This window comes from Alexandromys fortis, unplaced genomic scaffold (assembly GCF_014885135.2).
Source record: "Alexandromys fortis isolate MF-2015 unplaced genomic scaffold, M_Fortis_MF-2015_v1.1 scaffold_100_3062768_6864082, whole genome shotgun sequence".
Classification (NCBI taxonomy): Eukaryota; Metazoa; Chordata; class Mammalia; order Rodentia; family Cricetidae; genus Alexandromys; species Alexandromys fortis.
Genome location: NW_026067993.1, coordinates 870,984 through 893,408, shown reverse-complemented (window position 1 = coordinate 893,408; position 22,425 = coordinate 870,984). Strand labels below are relative to the sequence as shown.

Here is a 22,425-nt window from a genome sequence, read left to right as displayed (position 1 = left end):
GCCGGTCTGTGCCACCTGCACTATGATCATGAAGGTAGAAGGGTGTAGCTCTGTGCTCATTTGATGTGGATGCATGAGTCCTAAGCCTTCATTCTCTTTCTTTGGTTCCTCTCTGCAGTCTCCTTTCAGCCTGCTTCAGGAATGAGCTTGCGGAGTCCCGGAGAGAAGCTCCGACCCAGTCTGAAGTCTTCTTTAGACATTCCAATCCCCCAAATCGCTCCGTGTACCCATAGAGCCCCATCTGTCTTGGAGCACGTGTGTTTGTTGTGTTTCCATGTGTGTTTGTGTGTGTGGGAGCGCGTGCATGTGTGTACATGTATCCGGCCCTCACAAACAGGACTTGAAGACACTTTGGCTCAGAGACCCAGCTGCTCAAAGGCACACAGCCACTAGTGAGAGAATCTTTGAAGGGACTCAAAGTGTTACAAAGGAAAGATGCTTACTGCAGATTTTGTATCTTTAGAGCCTGCCCTGGTTGGGCAGGAGCTCCAACTGTGCTTGTCTGTGAGCTTTCTATTGTTTTCCCAGGAGGGAGGGGGATCCCTTGGGCTGAGGCATTACAGTGTTTATTGGAATCATTTTCTGTTACCTTCTGTTGTGTTTCTAAAACTCATAATAAAGCTTTTGAGCAGGTCTCAAACTTAAGATGTATTTTTAAGAAACAAGAAAAAAAATTGTTATTGTCTGTGCCTAAGCAAATTGTGTTGACTGGGAGTCTGGGCCCTTTAAATGTTGAATATGGAGTAATACTACAAACAGTAACAGACAAAGGTGTCAAGGGGACTTGGTCAGGATTCTTGTTGAGCAGTTGCATCATTCATGTGTTCTCTTCCTACGGAAGGAGAAAGTTCACTAAGGCTTTGCCAGGTCCAATCTCTGCCACTGTACATTAACATCTGCTATGATAGTCTTCTTTGCACACTCCTCAAAATGGTTGTTGAAATGCTAAGGCAGGTAAGCTACTTTGATGGTGTTAAGAGGAGTTGAAGCTATCCCAGAAATATAAGCAGGTACCTGCCTCCTGTTGTTCAATGCTGGGAGAGCTCAAAGCCTCCTCACCAGATCTGTGATTGATTTCTTTAATTAGAGCTGCTAGCCCTCAACCCTGCCTACCAGAGAACCAGCCAGATTTCTCACTACCATTCATGTGCATTTATCTGGGAGACTTCTTCTCTGACTGAATGATATTATAAATGGTATTAAAATCAATATCCCTAGCCTAGAAATTACAGAGAGCCAATCAAGTTCTCTTTCCTTTTCACGTATTTTCCCAGCTCAAAAGGGCTGTCTCTGTTTCTTCCTTCAATGTCCCTGTCACCTTGCACTCTAACCGGCTCACCAGCACTTTCTCCTGTGTCATCAAGACAACAATTTCTTGTGATAGAGGCTGTTGCTTTGTGGATGTGTGGTTTTAATTTTCAATAAACTTTTGCATCTTTATTTATCTTGTAGTTATTGTTTCTGTCTCTCTTGCCCCCCCTCCCCCAGTGCAGTATATTCTCATATCTTAGCCATTGCAAGTGCTATGCATGGGTCTAAAAAATAAGAGTTACAGGGCAGTCACTGTGGTCTGGTCTCCGTCTCTTTTGTAATTTTATTTAAGATATTATATCCAGGTTAATACTCTGAAAAATTAGTTACAATGCCTGAGTCGGTCGTTCCCAGCCTTCCTAATGCTACGATCCTATAATACAGTTGTTCTTCATGTTGTGGCAACCCCCAACCATAAAATTTTTCTTTGCTACTTCATAACTGTAATTTTGCTGCTGTTGTGAATTACAATGTAAATATTTGATATGTAGGATATCTGATATGTACTCCCAAAAGGGTGTGACCCACAGATTGAGAAACATTGGTCTAAATGAACAGTCCCCCTGCAAATACTTAATGTTCTAGAGTGCCAAAAGGCATCTGAACAAGTTTTGACTTTGTTTAAAATCAACAGATTTACTAATTAAAGTTAAACTAAGTTCAAATGTATCAGATAATTAGGTTTATATATCATATAGTCTTTAGCTAGTAATCTAGAGTGCAGCTAATATCCTAAGTTTGGGGATTTAAATTTCTATGTGTTCCGGGCTCTATGTTATTGTAATTACTCTCAATGAAGTTTTAATAAATGCACCAAAGCAAGTAGCAGATCAAAGCATAAGACAAAAACATCTTGACAAGAGATTAAAGTATATTAGTAAATTCTGATGCCTTTGTTATATTTCAGTTAGTAACTTTGAGCCATAATTACTTAAAGAATGAGAAAACATTCTTAGATTATTTTTTAACATTTCTTTCAGAAACATTTTTCTCTTTTAGCTCTTCTTATGTAAATTTTCTCTGTATTTATAGCAACCTTTATATGATTGTGTGTATTTAAAATGATGGAATATATTTCTTTATTATGGTTGACCTTCTAAAGAACTCTTGCTGCCTGTGGTCTTTAGAGTCAAGCTTACCCAGAGCACAGGCCACAGACAGGGCCTGTCCTTGGGAAATACTTAAAAGAGGTGCAATTATTTTTCTACGTATTCCTGTGTTTTAACCTTCCTCATATTCAGAGTTTCCCTCCCCTTCCCTATTCCTTTCCCCCTTTCTATATTCAGGATTCTAGAAATGGCTTGGCAAAATATTTTTTTTTTTGCTATGTCTCCAAATTTGAGTTGAGAGTTTTAGTTCATATAATGAAAGGATTTAAATGAAGAAAGAGGAACAAGCAAAGGTTCAGAAGGCCTTAGATATAGCCTGGAACTTAGCATGAAGTTTATCTTTCACCGCAAAGTCTTGAAAGGCAGAAACAGGAAACCCAATTTCTAATCCCAGATCATTTAAAACAGCGGTTCTCAACCTTCCTAATGTTGCAACCCTTTAACACAGTTCCTTCCTAATGCTGCAGTGACCCCAACCATAAAATTATTTCCATTACTACTTCATAACTGTAATCTTGCTACTGTTGTGAATCATAATGTAAAAATGTGATATGCAGAATATCTGATATATGTGATCCCCCTAAGGGGTCGTGACCCACAAGTTGAGAACCACCGATTTAAAAGCACATCATGCCCTGGAATTCTAAATATTATTCTTAGAAAGGCACAGAGAAGTTAATGGTTTGAGAGTTAAAAACCAGGAATTGTGAGCTGTGGACAAATGAGAGTGGTGGTAGAGAATTTGATGACATATTTAAGGACCTTGGTTCAATCACCACCACTGAAAAACAAAACAAAACAAACCTGTGACTTGGGTTTACTAATACTCTTCTAAGTATTACTAGCGTGCCCAAAGTATCTGCTAAGATTATAGCTATAGGAGACTTAGCTATCTGTATCTTTATAGCACTTGGGTCCCAGAAAACCCTAGTAAAGCCTCACAGAGGCCCTCCAGTAGAAACCATACCACACTGTCCTTTGCAGTTTAGTTCTTGACCTTTGGTGTAGTGGGTGACAAGAACAACTCAGCATTGCTTCTTCTTCCTTTCAATGTTTTGGGGGACTGTTTACTCAAGGGCCATGATATTGCACTTGTAATGGCCAAGCTTTTGACTGTTTTTCAGGGTCTTTGTATTGGCTGTGACTTTCATCCAGGATCACACATTTTCCTAAGTGTGTGATGGCTGTCCATTTCAGACACTGTGGAGTTAGTAATGATCACAGTGCCATGACCTTCATCTTTGTATCCATAAAACTCACTCATGTTCTAGTGGGTACATTCAAAACTTATGACCCTTTTGACATTACCCAAAATTATTTTTTAAGTCTACTCAATTAAATATATGTGTCAAGGCTGGCCATTTCTTCTTATTAATTTATATGTTGGAACCTTTCATTTCCTTGACAAAATACTAGGCTATAGACTGACCATGAGGGGCTGAAAGGGAGTAGGAATGGATGAAGATTCTCAGTGTCTCTAAGATAGTGGAAAACGTCCAGGACTCTCACCTGAGTTTTTTCAGACGTCATAGGCACTCTTGCAGAGCCAACCTGAGGCTTGCCCTAAGGAAAGGAAGTTCAGTTGTGACATTGATCAAATTCAGGCACTTCATAAATTTATCTCATATAGAGAAGCTAACAAACATTTTAATGGCTCCAAAATTCAGATTTCTTTACTGTTCATCTTTCTTTCCAGTGTCTCGTCCCAAAATTAAGTTTATTACAGCAAAAAATAGTCAATTGAATAAGTTAGCAAAAAATTAATGACCACAGGTTTTAGCAGGATATAGGAAATAGCAATACATTGTGACTGGAAGTCCAGGGGCAAACACAAAGTTTGTCAGTAACATACTTTTATCTTCCCGACTGCATTACTGCAGTTCCTCTGGTTAAAAACACTTTTTTTTCTTTTTTTTTTTTTTTTTTGGTTTTTTTTTTTTTTTTTTTTTTTTTTGGTTTTTCTGAGACAGGGTTTCTCTGTTGTTTTGGAGTCTGTCCTGGAACTTGCTCTGTAGATCAGGCTGGCCTCGAACACACAGATCCACCTGCCTCTGCCTCCCGAGTACTGAGATTAAAGGCGTGCATTACCACCGCCCGACTGGCTAAAACTATTCTTATCATTGGCTTTGGATCTATGTTCACCTACTTGGGGAGATGGAGAGGAACATGGAGACTTTTCAACTTAAAGATCCTATCTGATCTGGAGTATGAGTGACTGGCTCTTAGCTACATGATGGTAGCCCAAGGAAAGGGCAGAAGCAGCAGCTTGAATACCTCCCTACTACCTTATTCTGTACTAGATACGGTCTTTCAGATGCGTCTCACTTGGTGTGAATGTGCTGACTCCCCATCAGGCTCCTGAAACACAGTGGTGGTGTGGACTTAGAATTTCTTGGTAGCTGTTTGATTCCCTTTACATAACCATTGCTCCTTGCCTAATTTGGCCTTTCACGTTTCTCTTAGTACTTCAACAGTTTCTTGATCCTGCAACCTTGTTACCCACCATCATTTTATTTCTTGAGGCATGTCCCTCCAAAAAGAAAAAAAAAAATCAGGGACTAAGTGCCAGGAAACTCTTTTCTATCCTCAACCCATCCATCTAGCAGTGAGCACTAGGCATTTGGGCATATTTCCTTAGCATTTCATATTTACTCATTCTTCAAACATTAATAATAATTATCTGTTCACCATGTGCTTCCATATCACAGTGTGGCATTTTCACAATAGTGGCAATCATTTAGACTTGTGAGAAAGACAGCCAGGTAAACTGAGGTGTCTCATAACAGCAGGAGTGTGGGGGGAGCAGGTGTTGCACAGTTATTAGATGATGCTCATTTGTACCACTTGGAAAGGGTTCAAGAGAACAAAATTTAAAACAATGGTGGGAAATGTAGTTGTTTTGTAAAGTCATTCTAATTTCCACAAATAACTGGAGAGCGTATTGTTTGCTTTACCCAGCCAGGCAAGTGCTCTGCAGTAATGTAGAAAACTATGGGGAATTCAGTGCATCTTCAGAAAGTACCCAAAGTACAAATATTTAAGGCCGTCATTTAAAAGTTTTTAAATTTTACAAAGCATTCAATATTGATATCCTTCACAAGCACATAAAAATAAAACCCACATAAAAAGTTAAATTTGTCTTTTAATATATTTATGAGACTGTGACCTTGGTCGAAAGAGGGCAAATCAGGACAAAATTGATGAACTGTTTGATGAACTATAAAGGAGAACTTCTCCCACCGTAGGTTGGAAACATGTTCAAAGCCTTGTTCTATAGTCTTAGCAATTAGTCACTGTGAAGGCTACGGTCTCCACAGTCGGTCCTTAGTGTCTCCTCTCCAGTTTCTAGCTCCGTCCTCCAATGGATGAGGGATGGTTATCCCTGCTAGAACCACTACTGTGAGAGTCTCTCAAAGATGAAAAATGATCATTTTAGATCTCCTGCTACTAACAGTGTAGCTCGTACAGCAAGGGTACATGACTGACCCTATTGTTTACATGGCTCTAGCCTTTATATGATTACTATTTTTGTACACATATACACATATGAAAGATTTATAGAAAGTCAACACCCCAGTGGTTCTCCTACATAGAATCACGGTTGGCATGCACCGGGTCTTCTCACAGCTCATGAAGATCTCGGCTGAGGAAATGTATTTATACTGTGGGGTTTTCCATAGGACTGCAGGATATTTGACAGCATTGTCAAATGCCTCAGATGACTGACTCTTTCAGACATTTGCTGTGCCTCCCAAATGCCTGGGCAAGTTGTAAATGGAAGGCTTCAGTTGCAAAGAAAGTTTGGTATCTTTCTGTTCTCTTCATCAGCCTGTGTGCCTTGCAAAGTTCTTCTCTCTATTTACTGGCTTTAAGATTTAATCAAGCTGAAAAACAAGAGTGAGAAAGAAGACGGAGGAAATAAGAAGAAAAGAAGTGTGTAAATGTTCCCTCTCGCAAATGAGATACTAAGCACTCCGCTGTGTACAGTCCAGAAAATAGTGGGGTTTGTGATGGCTTTGTAGCCCTTCCTTGGAGTCTCTCATGGACAATCAAGGACTCTAGGTCATTAATCATGAAGGGTATCTGGCCCATGCATAGTTCTAGGGCAGGTTTTAATCTAAGGCAAGACCTGCTGGAAATGACTGGTCCCGCTTTTCAGTATCCCATGCTGACCACCGTTCCCATGTTTGTGTTCCTAGGACCTCGATGCAGTCTCAGTCTTCCTACGGTAACAGCTCCCCACCTCTGAGCAAAATGAACAGCATGAACAAGCTTCCTTCTGTGAGCCAGCTCATCAACCCACAGCAACGCAATGCCCTCACCCCCACCACCATGCCTGAGGGCATGGGAGCCAACAGTAAGCATCTCTCTCTTCAGCTGCCAAAGGATGCACAGGGCTAGTACAGGAGAAGAACGCTTTAAGGTGGCACAAATGTTCTTCTCTAAGCTAAGTGCCGCAGAGGCAGAGGCCACCACAGTTGACTGACTTGGCTTTCCCAGTTAGCTTCTCATTCTTGAGGTATGGGTTTTATAGCAAAACACCGTCATAGAGATAGACGTAAGGGTGAGAGTCTTCCCTCAGTAGGGATAAAGATCTCACTGAGACAGCCCAGATGGAGGCCCTCCACTGACCATCTCTGACACTGTTTATAAGAAGTGTATCTGACAAGAGGGAAGAAGTATGGAGCGCTAGACTAAAAGCATAAAAATTATTGATTCCCCTCCGATTCATGCAGAATTAGATGTGCAGCGGCAAACAAGTTAGTTCTTTGCTCTCCTGCTCCGCCTCTACCACAATCCCTCTGCACATTTAGCATTTTATGAATCTTTGGCTTTATAGTCTGACTTCATTCCATATGCAGTAAGCAGGGAATCAATCCATACGGAGGCTTCCCGTTTACTTCTGTACACATACGAATTCCTCATAGTAACTCACTGGAGATATAAAAGGCAGTGCAAAAACTGGATCTAAATAAGTAGATGCTAATTGGCACATAGCTTTTCGAGAAATAGATTTGCTTTGTCTATTATAAGTAAGCCAGACAAAGGGGATGCAGAGATTTGAATGAAATGAATAATAGTAAAAATGCAGAAGGGTAATAATATCTTCACACACAGAGAGAAGGGAACACTGCATGGTTCCTAAAATTCCCATTCAATGAAAAGATAAGATCCTATTATCTGGTCCTTTAAAGTCCCTAATTATTGTGACCAAATCCTTGATTTCTTTTTCTTTGGAAATCCTAGCCTATCCGAAAGAAGCTAAGAGAGCCTTCAGATTGTCTGTGGTCTGGCAGCTTGTGTTGATTTCTCATTGAGAAAATCTGCCAACAGGGACTTTGCAATAGGCTGCCTCTCTCATCCTGATAATGCACCCCGAGGTCCCAAACCCGACTACAAAGGGAAGCCATTCAACTTTATTTTCTTTCTTGTAACAGTAATTAAAATATCTCCACTTGCTCTAGCGACAAGATAGTGGTAGCAGTAACACTTGACATTTACACAACTTTCCACAGATTACATTATATTTATAGTACACAGTCCTCTGCTGCACTCAGAGACGTCTGAAGGGAAGTAGATGGAGAAGTCTCAGAAGTGTACTTTGCAGCTGGCTACATCACACAGGGGTCTTTCCCCTGAGCCATACTTCTAGTTAGTAAAGAAGATACAAATTATATTCTTATTTTCTAGATATATTATTTTTTTCCAGAAAACAAAATTTGTTGCATAAATTTTATTAGTACTAAACCTTTTGGGGGTGGGCGTGTAAGTGAATACTTGAAGCTCATGGTTTTACAAAACGCCCAAAGTATTGGTGATATTGGTGAATTCAAGTGGATTATATAACAGAGTTAGAATCTGGGATTTTTTTCTTACTAGGCATAAGGTTCCCAAACCAATACCATAGCAAGTCCTGTTTCCACACAGATCTTAATGATTCTTGTTTGCTCACATCCCTCTCAGGACAAGCTTTTGGGCATCTCACGGTGCCAGGAAGTCTGCTATGTCTGTGGGGCTAGAAACACTGATGAGAGCTAATCTCTCTGCTACAGGAGATGAGTTTATCTTATGAGGGCATAAGAGAAACTGAATGATAGCCCATTCTCTCCAGAAGAAGGAGGAACGCATCCGCTTAGGAGAAAAGAACAAGAGTGAGAGAGCCCTAAGGGAACAAAGGTCCAGGAGTCTGTGATTGCTTTGGAGTTCTGGTTCTGTTCTGCTTGACTAGGCGTGGAGTGTGTGAAGGGATATAGAGAAATTAGGTCACCCTTCCCTGCAGTAAGAAAAACCAAACCCACAGCTTTCTGGTAAAACTCAACAAGGCCAGGTAGACCCCTGGGATGCTGGGGAACGATCATCTAGTAATCCTCTCTATTCCTCCTGCTTCTGTCCAGTTCCTATGATGGGCACTCACATGCCAATGGCTGGAGACATGAATGGACTCAGCCCCACCCAAGCCCTCCCTCCCCCACTCTCCATGCCATCCACCTCCCACTGCACTCCCCCACCTCCGTACCCCACAGATTGCAGCATTGTCAGGTGAGTGCACGCACGCACGGCACGTGCTCCTGGGGCCCGGCCCTAGGCGTCTGAAGGGGGAGGGTAGACACTGGCAAGGCTGGTCACACGGTTGAGAAGAAAGGACGCTGTCCTGGGATTTGAGGAAGTTGAGTCTGATTGGTAGGGTGGCCAGCATAGCTCTATCGAGAAGGCCTATAGCCAGTGTGGGGCAAGTGAAAATGTGTGTATGTGCACACAGGTTTCAGACCTGTTGCGTGGTCTTCATTTACTCCCTTCTCCCTCCTCGTACTACAGGTTAGTTGCGGCCCATGAATTGGTGCTCAGGGCTGGGTTTCCCCAGAGGGACATAAACTGGCTCTCCTACTCCCTTTCTTGCTCTCTAGGCCTCACAGCTCTTAGTCACCACGGGACCATAATTTTGGAGTTGGATGTCTATAACATATTAGCAAAACTCTGAAATTTGAAGAACCCCTGCCACTCCCCTGAGAAATGGGGACACTCCAGGGAAGCAGGTTTCCTATGGCCAGAAGCTAACAAAGCCTTAAAGACACTTCTCACAGAGGCACATGCAGCTCCATGGTCCATGCTTCGGGCGTGTCCTCTGCTTCTGGGCAAGCATGCTTTGTTCCTTTGGTCGAGCATGTTTCGTCCATGTGCAATGTTAGCCACAAAGGTGATGCAGTACCTGGCTTAGCTCAGCAGAAATCAATTCTGGGATGAGAGTGACATCACCAGTCTCAGGCTAGAACCTCAAACAGAAATATCTGTGTGTTAAGGATATAGATCAACATGTATTGATATTTCGGAGTACTAGCCTGCAATATTTCAACTGTCTAAAACGTTCTAAGAAACCCCCAAACACAAAATAGTAAATGTAGTGATTCTCAATTTGATGTGACGAGACAGGAGGCAAGAGGACTGGGGACCTGACCACTGGACCCTTCACCTGTACCATGACTCCTCCTGCTTTTGTTCAAAAGGATACCTCAGATTGCCAACTGAAAAACCATCACATTCTAGAATGCTTATGCTCAATTTCTGTGGTCAGTTTACCTAAAGTTTGAGTTTCTAGCAATCCTCAAATCTCAAATCCAAGGCCCACACATACTTCATTTGCCCCCAGACTCTTATGCAGGGCATCCAAGGGCAAAATAATGGGTTTTCCTTTATCTCGCCAATGCAGTTGGGGTGAACTTTCTTTTTCTGTTTCCTCCTTCCTTTTCCCTCCTCCCTCTGCAGTTTCTTAGCAAGGTTGGGCTGTTCATCATGTCTGGACTATTTCACGACCCAGGGGCTGACCACCATCTATCAGATTGAGCATTACTCCATGGATGTAAGTAACTGTTAGACTTTTCTCTTTAGAAAAATTTCTTCATTTTTCTCCCTCTGGTCCATACGCCTTATAGTTCCATCCACGCTAGTTTTAGACTTTGTGTTGGTCATGCTTCTAATCCTCAATTCTGATGGAGCCATAACTCTGTCAGAAAGATTTTCCAGGTTAGAAGCTAAGCAATCAATAAACCTGATCATTAAGCTATGGCTTAGTGTGCCCATGTGTATACAAATGAGAAAGAAAATATAGAATTTGTGCAATCAAGAAACTTTAGTCTCAAGACAGGTGGCTGAAAACCAAGCACTTGGGAGGCTGAAACAGGAGGATTGCTTCAGCTCAGAAGTTTGAAACCTGCTTGGGCAACATAGTGAGGCTTACTCAGAGACTGGTTGCAATGTTCTCATTAGTCTATTTAAATCACCAGGCAGGAGAACAGGAAGGACATACAGAGAAATGACAAAAGTGTCATTGGCCATAGTGAGTTTATAGTGGAACCACCAAGAGAAGCCTGGCTGTAAATCTCTAGCCTGTGACCCTGTTCACTGGCTGTGTCCACCTTTTCTTAATGCAGAGCTTTAAGGATGAGTCAGCTGTAACTTTCAATACTGTAAGACCCTCTATTCACTTGAAATGCTGCCAGCCCAGCTCACTGCCCCTATGGTCAGGAATGCTTACTGGCCATAAGTCTGCATCCTGGGCAGGACTTTTAGTAGCAGTGAAATTTGAGGCTGTCACTGCCTCTCGGGGCCTCAATTAATCCAACTGGGTTACAAATCCCTCCCCTCTGGCTTGGAAAGTCTTTGAAACAAACTGCATGCGATGGAACTTTCTCAGGCTTTCCACTCCATTTCTTAAACTTTTGCATACATGGGAGCTTCTTTGTTTGCATTTCAGCAACCTGGTTCTCCGCCTCCTTCCTTGGCTGCTCTTTCTAGCACTCTCTGTGGCATGTGCTGTCCTCTGTTCTAGCTTCCAGATGGCACTTTGGACTGATGGGAGGAGATTGTCTCTGCCTCTGCTGCTGTTTGTGTAGTGGGGACTCCTTCCCCTCCTTGAGCACCGATGCTAGAGATGCCCCTGCAGCATGACAATGTCCCAGCCCCATAGATCTCAGTGTGTACCACGCTTTCTTATGCCCATCCTTCCCAACTCTAAATGTTACTCCTGGTGCTTCCTTGATAGAGCCTACCATAGGTAGAAACTATAGAGAATGCTTCAGGAGTAAGTTCTGACAGACTTAGACTACTTGAAAATCACGTTTCTCCACGGATGAAAGCAGTGTGGCCCTGTGTTTGAGAAATACCCATAGTGGAGTCCTATGTGGTAGAACAGAAAGTCAGCTGTTTCCCTGTGTCCTTACAAAATACTCACTTGTAGACTTGCCCCCTCTGGGGAGTGCCAGGATTCTCCTGTAGCCGTTAAGGTTCAGAGGCGATTCCCACAAGTCTGCCTCTGTTGATGTTGCCTTGTAGTGGTGCTGAGGTTACACAGGATCTTGGGCTCATTCGGAGTCTCAGAGGTATAAAGAATGCAAGAAGTCATCTAGCATGCTTACTTAGTCTGTTAGTGGATCATTGTCTTCTTACTATGCATTCTTCTGCTATAGAAGAAGTTAGGGTCACTGTGATGTTCTGAAACACAAATAATGGGACAATATGACAGCATGGTGCAGGTTTCTGAGTTGGGCCATTTTGGAAAACGAATCAGTTTTCTCATCTTCCCCTCAGCATCATTTTGTGCACTTCTGGAAACAGACACCTCTTGTGTCTCTGCAGCAGTCTGCTATTTTTGTGTCCCTTTCTGCTTGAGGATTTTGAATACATTGAATATCTTCAGATGCAAAGCTGAGCTCATAATGCAAATGAGAACAGTATAGTATGTGTTTTGGAGTTTCGAGAATGTCATACCCACCCTCACCTATGAGCCCATAGTATCTAGAATGCAAAGCCACAATTGTCTCCAATGCATCCAAGTGGGGAACTAAGAACAGATGACATCTGCTAAGCTGCTTTCTGCCCACCTTGCTGCTTCATTGAGCTGAAGCATATTAAACAAGCTAATGCCAACCAATGCAAGGCATGCAACATGCCTACTTAAGACTAACCCTGCTGGAAAGGCCGCTTGTCCCTCCCATAGTGCATAGACACAAGTGCTGTGCATTTCGATGCTCTTTATCCACACACCCTAAGACCGTTCGGTCCATAGGATAATTGCAGTTATTCATAAGTTCACAATTTATTTACCTTGTAATAAAATTTTAAGGCTTGTTAACCTAATCTTCTGTTATTCTCTCCATAAAAATGGGTATAAAAATATCCAGCACTAATTTCAAGATTAAATAGGATTGTGAAGATAAGCTAAATAGTTTAGTTCTTAGGAAACTCTCAATCCCTACAAAAAATCTGTCCTCGTCCCCTCTTCCCCCACTGTTAGGGACACTCCATAACACCTTTCTCCTGGTGGCTAAAGCCCCACAGATTTTAAGAATCTTACATTTCTTGTTGAGATTTTTGCCCTCTTATTTAACTACTGTCTACACTATTTTGCACAGAGAGAAACTAAGGCAAATAAAGAATGAGTGAATTGGTGTCCGCAGCACACTTGTCCCACCTGAGTCCTATTTTCGTTCTCAGTAACATAACATCTGGAAGTCGGTCAGAAAGCTTTATCTGCCAAATTAGTGATAATAAACTCAGATCATTTTAAGCCCAAACACCAAAGAATGAAAAACAGCATGTAATAAAGGATTAGGTGTCTGCCCTCTAATGTCTGGGCTCCTCCCTGTCGCACAGGATTTGGCAAGTCTAAAGATCCCTGAGCAGTTCCGGCATGCCATCTGGAAGGGTATCCTGGACCACAGGCAGCTGCACGACTTCTCTTCACCCCCGCATCTCCTGAGGACCCCAAGCGGTGCTTCTACAGTCAGTGTGGGCTCCAGCGAGACCCGTGGTGAGCGCGTGATTGATGCCGTGCGTTTTACTCTCCGCCAGACCATCTCTTTCCCACCCCGCGACGAGTGGAATGACTTCAACTTCGACATGGATTCCCGTCGCAACAAACAGCAGCGCATCAAAGAGGAAGGGGAATGAGCGCCCACTGCAGGGCTTTTCTTGTCTTTTTCCACCTCCCAGCCCCTACAGGGCACACTTGCTTGATCTTCAAAGCATTCTTGCTAGCGCTTCTCCTTTTCCTTCTCAGTCTGGTTTCTAAAGGGACAGAGAAGTAAGAGGCTGCCTGTTGCCGAAAGTCTGACCTGTCACCTAATTCTGATTCTGGCTTTAAGCCTTCAAAACTCTTGCTTGCAGGATGCGTTGTCCTTGCTAGATAGAAGTTAGCAAAGAAAGCAGCGGGTCTCTTTAAGCAGCAGAGAACTCTCATTGACTTTTATAAAGCATTTTCAGCCTTATAGTCTAAGACTATATATATATATAAATATATATAAATATATAAATATACAATATATATTTTGGGTGGGGGTATTGAGTATTGTTTAAATGTAATTTAACGGAAAATGAGTTGCACTTATCAGCCTTTGAAATTTGCTTGTTTGGATGATTGATTTGTCCCCCTTTGTCAGGGGTATCATGTATGGTGGCAGATACGTAGAGTTGAGTGGTCGATGTGAATAACAGTGATGTATAGGTCCTCTCAGTTCTTTGGATGTTGAGCATTGAGCACACCAAACCTGTGGATGCATCCAGTGTGTTTACCATTGCTTACTATGAGGTAAAGCTGTATATATGTACACAGTTTCTCTTTCAGTATATTTCATGTTACCGGTGTCCATTCCAGTCGGACTGGTTCACTCGGTGGCTATTACAAGCAAAATTTCATGTTTGCTTTTTGTCACACACCATAGGAAAGGAAAACCTCTCTTGCTTTTGTTTGAGAATGAAGAAAGCATTTTCTTTTTTTCTTCTGGAAATCTTTATATGGTCCAAATCAGCTATTCCAAACATTTAATGGGACATAGCCAAGTATACAGTGGCCCCTTGACATTTAAGGCCCAACAGTTTAGTATTTAACAGGGAAATATTTACTGCCATTAGTATAGCCTTAAAACTAAATTTCACTACTGGATTGACCAAGTAAAATACATATTCACCGCTTTCGTAAGAATTTAGGCCAGTTAGTCAGGATGAGTGGAATTTGTCTGGTTTTTACAGGGAGTTGTGATATCTATTAGGAATATTCTGGAAAAACAAGCCTGACTCAAATTCTGAATCTCCACTATAAAGAGAGATGTCCCATCCAACTGTGAAGTTAAGTTCCTCTTGAAGCATGGAGTGATGCTTGGGAAACAGACCTTTAAAAGCCTTTCCTGTCCACAAGACACTGCATGCAGAGGCTGAGGTCTGGAATGATAGCAGGGGTTGACACCTAGAAACTGAGGAGTGCAGTGTTCACATGGCAGGAGCTGCACTTCCATTGCTCTCCTCTTGATCCTCAAAGCAGGCGTCAAGATCCAGTTTTCCACCCAGCCCATTCCAGGCTGTGTAGACATAGAAATGTCCACAAGTCAAGGAAAACACTTTCCACTGAAGCCTTTTAAACCACTTCACAAAGACGCTTGTCTTACACTTTATGTCGGAATGCAGCAGTCAGTGTTCCTCCTAGACGTTTTGGAAGCATTTTGGCACAGATATATATCTCTTCCCAATGGAAAGCATGTGTTGTGTATATGTTAATGAGCTCCACAGTCCTGCCATGTACTTTGATAAAAGGCTGTCGTTCATTGCACATGACATCCCATTGGTATTTGAAAATGCAAATGGGCGAATGTGCCTCTGAAATGTAATGTATGGCCTTGACCAGAAAATCTTACGTTGTGTATGTGCGTGTGTGAAATTGCATACTGTGCTGTTTTGTTTGTTTGGGTTTTTTCTTTGGGGATGGTTAGGTTTTCCAGAACCACAGCTGAAACTTTTTTTGTTGTTGTTGATATATATACATATATATACATACAAATATGTATATGTATATATATCAGAAACACCATTTAGTGAGAATATGATGTCAAATAAGACATGATGCCTTAATTGTAAGAAGGGGGGACGGGAAATTTGTTTTTTAATTTTTTAAAATTTTGTACGTTAAAGAGAATGAGTCCTTAATTTCAACGTTTTGTTATGTTTAAATGATGAGAAACATTATTAATTTCTGTAACAAGTTCACGGCTTTGCAAATTCCCTTAGTTGGAGAATGAAGCTGTGTCTTGGCCAGGTCAGGAAGACAATGACTTCCTGGATGTTGTGAGTATTGGGGCTGTTTTAGCACTGTCAAGGTGGCACTGGGGACTCTGAGGCATTTCAGCACTATTTAGGTGGCACTAGGGACTCAAAGTTTCTGTACTGTACCCTATGATTTTGGCATTCGTCATGAGCCACAGTTAGGCACAGTTGCTCTCCTCGCACCACTGTTAAAAGGGCGTGAGCAGTCAGGGATGCCGTGAAAAGCATGGAGAACAGACATCCGCTCAGTGCCTCTCACTGGAGAATGGGATTCCTTTGCTTGGCAACGAAGTCAACAGGATAGAAAGCAGAATGTTCTTTATTAACCCATTTAGCTTTTGTTTTCTTGATTTTTCCCCCAAGTACGTATGTGGGATGTTGACTATGAAAGATATGTGGGTTTTTTATTTTTATAATTGTACAAAATTAAGCAAATGTCAAATGTTTTATATACTTTATTAATGTTTTTTTTCAAAAGGTACTTTCTTATAGACATGATACTTTTTTACAGCTTCAGTTGCTTGTCTTTTGGTATTTTTGTGTTATGGGCTTTGGTGAGCCAGAGGCAAATCTATAAGCCACTTTTGTTTGCCAGGACATGCAATAAAATTTAAAAATAAATAAAAATACGTGAAGAAATTGTGTTGTGTGTGTGTGTGCATGTGTGTATCTATTTATATATCCTGCCAACCTCTGAGCTTATTTCTCTTACTGTGGAAGAGGAAGAAACACTTCAGTTGAGTCAAAAAGAGTTTGCTATTCAAGTAGGGATGAGATTGCAGAGTGTCTTAGTTTTATTTCATTTTTTTTGTCATTTACCTTTTCTATTTATTTATTTATTAAAGATTTCTGTCTCTTCCCCACCGCTGCCTCCCCTTTCCCTCCCCCTCCCCCAATCAAGTCCCCCTCCCTCGTCAGCCCAAAGAGCAATCAGGGTTCCCTGCTCTGTGGGAAGTCCAAGGACCACCCACCTCCATTCAGGTCTAGTAAGGTGAGCATCCACGAAACTGCCTAGGCTCCCACGAAACCAATAGGTACAGTANGTTTTAACCCAGGCTTTTTCAGACCCAGGTCAGCTGGCCTTGGTGAGTTCCCGATAGAACATCCCCCTTGTCTCAGTGTATGGGTGCACCCCTCGCGGTCCTGAGTTCCTTGCTCGTGCTCTCTCTCCTTCTGCTTCTGATTTGGACCTTGAGATTTCAGTCCGGTGCTCCATTGTGGGTCTTTGTCTCTCCTTTCATCGCCTGATGAAGGTTAATATTCAGGAGGAAGCCTATATGATTTTCTTTGGGTTCTCCTTCTTATTTAGCTTCTCTAAGAACCCAAATTATAGGCTCAATGTCCTTTATTTATGGCTAGAAACCAAATATGAGTGAGTACATTCCATGTTCCTCTTTTTGGGTTAACTGTTCTATTTTTGATTTTTTAATAGAAAATAGATTTTTTTTAAGGTCATGATTTCATCTCCGTCACCTCCTACCAGATCCTCCTCACCTACCCAATTCCACACCTTCTTTCCTCTCTCCCTCTCTTTAGAAAATAGCCAGGAAAAATGTAAATAATTCACACACAGAAGACTCATAAAAACACAAAATTTGAAACCATGATATATAAGCAAAAAACTATAAGGTAAAAAATAAAATAAAAGCCTAGACAAGGCATTATGAGACAAGAAACAAAAAAAAAATCTCCCAAGATACCATATCATTGATTGTATACTGAGTTTGTAGTCTATTGCTAGGTATGGGGTCTGTCATTGAGTGTGGTATATCTACCGAGTGAGAATCCATTAAAGAAAGCGAATTTTCCCTTGGAAAACGGTTGTCAATTGGAGACAGCTTCTTGGTTAGGGATGAAAGATCTCGTCCATGCTTTGACCTGTGTAGTCCCTGTGCATGCTCCCACAGTCTCCATAAGTTTATCTGTGCAGCAGTCCTGTTGTGCATAGAAATCATTGTTTCTTTGGTGTCTTCCATCACACTGCCTCTTCCCTGAGCTCAGAGAGTAGAGGTTTGATGGAAACATCCCATTTAAAATTCCGTGTTCCAAGGTTTCTCATTCTCTGCTTATTGTTCACTTGTGAGTCTCTGTATTTTTCCATCTACTGTAGGAAGAAGCTTCTCTGATGATGACTGAGCAAGACTTAAGTCCTAATTTTAACTTCATGACTGTCCCATGACGTTTATAAATAGCCTCCTCAACACTGAAGGAATACTGGGTAAATCACCTCGGTTGTGTGAGGAGACACACTGAGAATAGTGGCCTCCGAGTGCGACAGACCAGACAAAACCTTTTCACTTGGTACATAGATCACTCACCAGAATAACTTCTCTTTAAGAAAATGATCTAGTGTTATTATTAAATGGAAAACTTTGTTCTCTTGTAGACTGAAATAGAATGACACGACAATAATATCCAAAACATAGCAGGAACTTTGCAGAATAGTCAGTGTCCCTGTGAAGGGCCTAGACTATAACAACATCTGTCATGTGGATGAGCATAGCTACATTATTAAAACACAAATGTATAGTCAAGGAAGGTGACTCTTCAACCATTTAGTTTTTCTAAAATGAAGTAATAGGTTTGGTAGCATCCATATAAGGAAGAGCAAACATCAGTACGAATGACTTGGGTGTGGCGTACACCACAGAACACTGGACTGTTTTCTTTCTTCATTGAGAAATTATAGGTATGTACAAGAGAACAAAAATTTTTTTTTTACAATTGTAAAAAAAAATACTTACTAACTTAAATACTTTACTAACCTGAAGTAGATTCTGGAAGTTTGATGATCTTGTTTCTTCACATCTTGAGAAATTTTCTTTCATGGCTTGGCATTCTAGAAACTGTCTTATCCTTATCGATCAATTTAATACCCCTTCCAAAAGTCAACAATATGGTTTTTTCTTTTATTTTGAGGTGATATAATTATATCCTTTCTCCCTCCAAACCCTTCCATCAACACCTCCTAACTTTCTTTCAAAATCATAGCCTCTTTTTTTCAGTCTCACCAACACTATCTTTTAAAATAAAATGAGATCATTCCAGAATGTGCCATTTAATGTGGTTTCCAATTGCTGTATGTGACTACTGAGCCTGTAAATAGGGCTCATCAAAACTGAGATCATGAGTGCAAAGTACACATGTACTTTCAGAGACTTTGAATAAAAATGAATGAAAATCATTTTCCGTCATTTTGTGTTGATTACATGTTGAAAAGATAATATCTTAGAATTACATGTTGAAAAGATAATCAAGTCAAATTTCTTTAATTTTAAGGGTTCCCTTTTTAGATGCCTTCACACATTTAAAATAATAGGACACTTATTGTAGCACTACTGTATTAACTAACACACCAAATGACACAATAAGATACAGTGTTAGCCATGAATATTATATCACCTTTCAAGAATGTTTGGAATAATACAAGGTATAATATCTCTGCAGCCAGAATTTTATTTTCTCTCTACAATGGCACAAAGATTAAAATAGTCAAAAGATAGTTCAAATTTGTTAAATTAGAAGACAAGTATAACAAGGTTCTGAAATTGTTCACATAAGTTCATCTACAGACTGAATCTTTATCCACGATGTCCTAAATTTAGTTTCTCAAGCACAAAGTTCAGTGGATAAACAAATTAGGCATCTGGATAAAAATCAGCTTTAGTGGATGGTGGTGGAACACTCCTTTAATCCCAGCGCTTTGGAGGCAGAGGCAGGCAGATCTCAGTGAGTTCAAGACCAGCCTGCTCTACAGACTGAGTTCCCAGACAGCCAGGGCTACTCAGAGAAGCCCTATCTTGGAGAAAAAAAAAATTGACAACTTCATTCAGAGGGTCATTGATAGGAAGAGTTTAACCATGTAATGTCTTTGCTACAAAACCCAGTCATCCTACTTTCATAGGACATGTGTAGTATTTTCTCACCACTAATGGTTCCTGGGGACCAAATATTGTGACATTCTCCACAAGTATACAAATGTTAACAAAAAGGTCCGCCAGAAGTCACTGCAAATAGTGTAAAATGTAACTCAAGAAGAAGCCTAATTGGTGTTTGTAAATCATCTAAAGTATTTTGAAAGCAAAGGAAATGAGCGCCCTCTCTTCCCAACACTTAAAATCCAGAAATTGTTTCCAAAACATCTTTGGTATTTTGGAGTTTCATGATGCAAATATAAAATTACAGTCAAAAGCAACAACAACAACAAAAATGTCAAGCACATCCACAATGTAAATTCCTGTTTATAAGTCAAATACATTCCACATTGCAAGCCAGTTCACAAGCAGGTTATTTCATTAAGTTCAAGAAAAGAGAAAAATAAGTTATCACATCTTTTTTGAGTTTGTTTTCTACTATCCCTTCAGTCTTTCACTTTCATTTATAAAATTGCTAAAATACGTAAGAGGACTCGGAAAATCTGCTGAGGTTGCTTCTCCTAGAAATGATGGAGCTGCATCATCTGTAATACCCTTAGCAACACGACTGTGCGAAAAAGCCCTGAACAGAGCAGCACCAACAGACATGCTAACGGGAAAGGGAAAACTATTATGTGATATTTTGATTGCATTCTAACAAAGTTCGCTTTGAATCAGAGGGTAAAGCTAGCCACTCGCTGATCAAAATTAATCATAGAGGTTTTGGAGGACTGAGGACAGATAGAGAAAGGAAGTACTAAGGTGGGGCTGAGAGAGGATCTCGGCTTTGTTTGGATGGAGAAACGGAAGACATAGGAGGTCCCTGGTAGCTTCTCTGCTGCTTCTTTGATCATTCAGGTTCTTGTCCTGTTATCTGACTCCTGATTATTTATCAATAAAGAATAATTAGTTAAAGGCAACAGGAAAAATGTCACTAGATGAAGAACAGTAGGCTACTAAAGAATGCTGAGAGCAAGAAAATTAGTTTTCTCTATAGATGAGTCCATTAACTGGTTATCCAATACCAAGTGATCGGCTCTGAAATCATATAGATTCAAGCAACGCTAATTGGACTCAGCTGCTTGAATTTGCTTATGCTCTTGTGGATGAGCATATGTGTGTGTAGAGATAGAAAATACGTGGCATGTGTGACAGTGGCCCAAAAAGGTCATGATTTGAGAGCTGGAGGGAGAAAAGAGAAGAAAACAAATGATAAAACTAAATTTTAACTTTTGTAAAAAAAATAAAAGTACTAAAATATGAAAAATAGAAATAGTTAAAGCCAGAAAATAATGAATGTTAATAGCTCTTGTTACGAGTTACTTAAGATTAATAGTTATGGGACACCAAAAGTCTAATTTTGTATACACTTGCTTGATTTCATAGCAGTTTTGAAATGCAAGGCTGTCTTGCAGCTTTTAGGTGCTGTGATTGCATATCTAACATGGTAGCACAGCAGTCCTAGTTGGTAACTCATTCTTGATAGTAAGGTAAGGTTATGCAAGAAAGGACTGCAAAGAATAGTGCTATACACTCGACCTGGAGAATATAGCCAGACTCTTGAGCTGAACAACCACAGACCATCCAATGTAGTGCTCAGTCTCTTTTCAATTTTTAAATGTTCATTCTCACTCACGTCTGCAGTGCTCTGAGCAGGTGTTCTAGGACGCAGGACACGGGCATCCTAAGCATAGTATTCCCAACACTTACTCTGCACCGAGAAAGGATGGAGCATCAACTAATCAACTATCGTTTCTCTAAACTGGATTGGCACGATGCAATTTTTCTTGGTGCTTAAGCGTTATTAAGTTATGCTGATTAGTGGCTTGGATAAATACAGTAACAGAGTGGAAGGGACACAGGCCTAAAGAAGACCGGTGGCTTGAATGAGCCTCTTAAAATCTGTAAGATTCGAAGAGCCTTGAACCCATAACTTGTCATTGTTTCAGTAATATCTTTTTGGAAGTTAGCGAAAGGGTGACATAAAAAAAGTCAGCGACAACAAAGTCATACTATTGTGATTGATCAGAGTCCCATGGTGTAGTCTGAAGGCAGTATAAGCATCTGGAAACCTCTTTCCTTTTCCAGAGAAACTTTACAGAGAAAGTGGGTGTTCAATTGGTATGATTCAGATGTGCACTTCATCAGTTCAGAGCAGTGTTTTTCGAGTCCTGTTGGGTGTGTCTTTGAACTTTATGAGATTTTTAACTCCCCACACTAAGTCCAGATCTGTGTTTGTGCCAAGTGGGTGGCAAGCACTGGCAGCTGAACTGCCCACCCATAGTTTTTATCAGAATTCTCAACCTAGGACCTTAGAGGACCAGCATTTTGTAATTCAAATAAAGGTTAGAGATAGAGAGACAAGGAACGGGAAGTACTCTCAAGTAGAGAGAGCTGAAATCAGAAATAACAGGAAATAAAGAACGCAGTATGCACACAACTCACCTGCGATCTGCTCCCTGACTGGGAAATACCAGCGCTTTTGCTCTCAGATAAATCGGGATGCTCTTAAGGAATAGGAATATTTCTAAACCCTAGGTGCTACCTGCCTTTAGTGGGTCATTGTGCACTCAGTTTTTTAACCAAGTTCCCACCAGCTGATCTAATAGTCCTCCAACTTGTCATTGCCTTCCTAAAACCATTCTGTCTTATTAATAAAGCCTAAAGAAAGTGCTTGAGAGTACTTCTCTAATGCATAGGATGCTGGGTGCGGGACTTTTAAATGATTGAAAGAAAAAGAACACCGAAGACCAACCTCCTGCCAGATCCTGGACAGTGACGTGAATAGGAAATTCTGTTGTGCCACTTCATGGGGCACATGGAAATGATCAGAAAGTTTGTGGTCAGAATCATGGAATCTGGTGGTGGCATCTGACACCTACACATTGACTAGATGACAGCAAAGGCTGGCGTTGTGCGCATATCCATAAGAGAAATCAGAAAAGACTGTGTGTAGACAATTTATTTGTCTCTAACCTTGGGGAAAGTGAACATCTCTATGTCCC

At 40.9% G+C, this 22,425-nt stretch overlaps 1 protein-coding gene across 5 annotated transcripts in view; it reads left to right on the top strand.

The window, feature by feature from the left end:
* Positions 1-13,459, top strand: part of Tp63 (tumor protein p63) — a 200,967-nt gene extending 187,508 nt beyond the window's left edge. For 2 of the 5 annotated variants that reach the window (XM_050160016.1, XM_050160015.1), the window contains exons 11-14: positions 6,620-6,777; positions 8,816-8,960; positions 10,182-10,275; positions 13,068-13,459. In XM_050160016.1, the coding sequence (XP_050015973.1) occupies positions 6,620-6,777; positions 8,816-8,960; positions 10,182-10,275; positions 13,068-13,364 (694 nt within the window). In that variant the 3' untranslated portion in view covers positions 13,365-13,459. Of the gene's footprint in view, positions 1-118; positions 234-6,619; positions 6,778-8,815; positions 8,961-10,181; positions 10,276-13,067 lie in introns of those variants that run through there. The other 3 variants (XM_050160019.1, XM_050160018.1, XM_050160017.1) reach the window with 2 other exon arrangements.
* Positions 13,460-22,425: the final 8,966 nt, after the last annotated feature.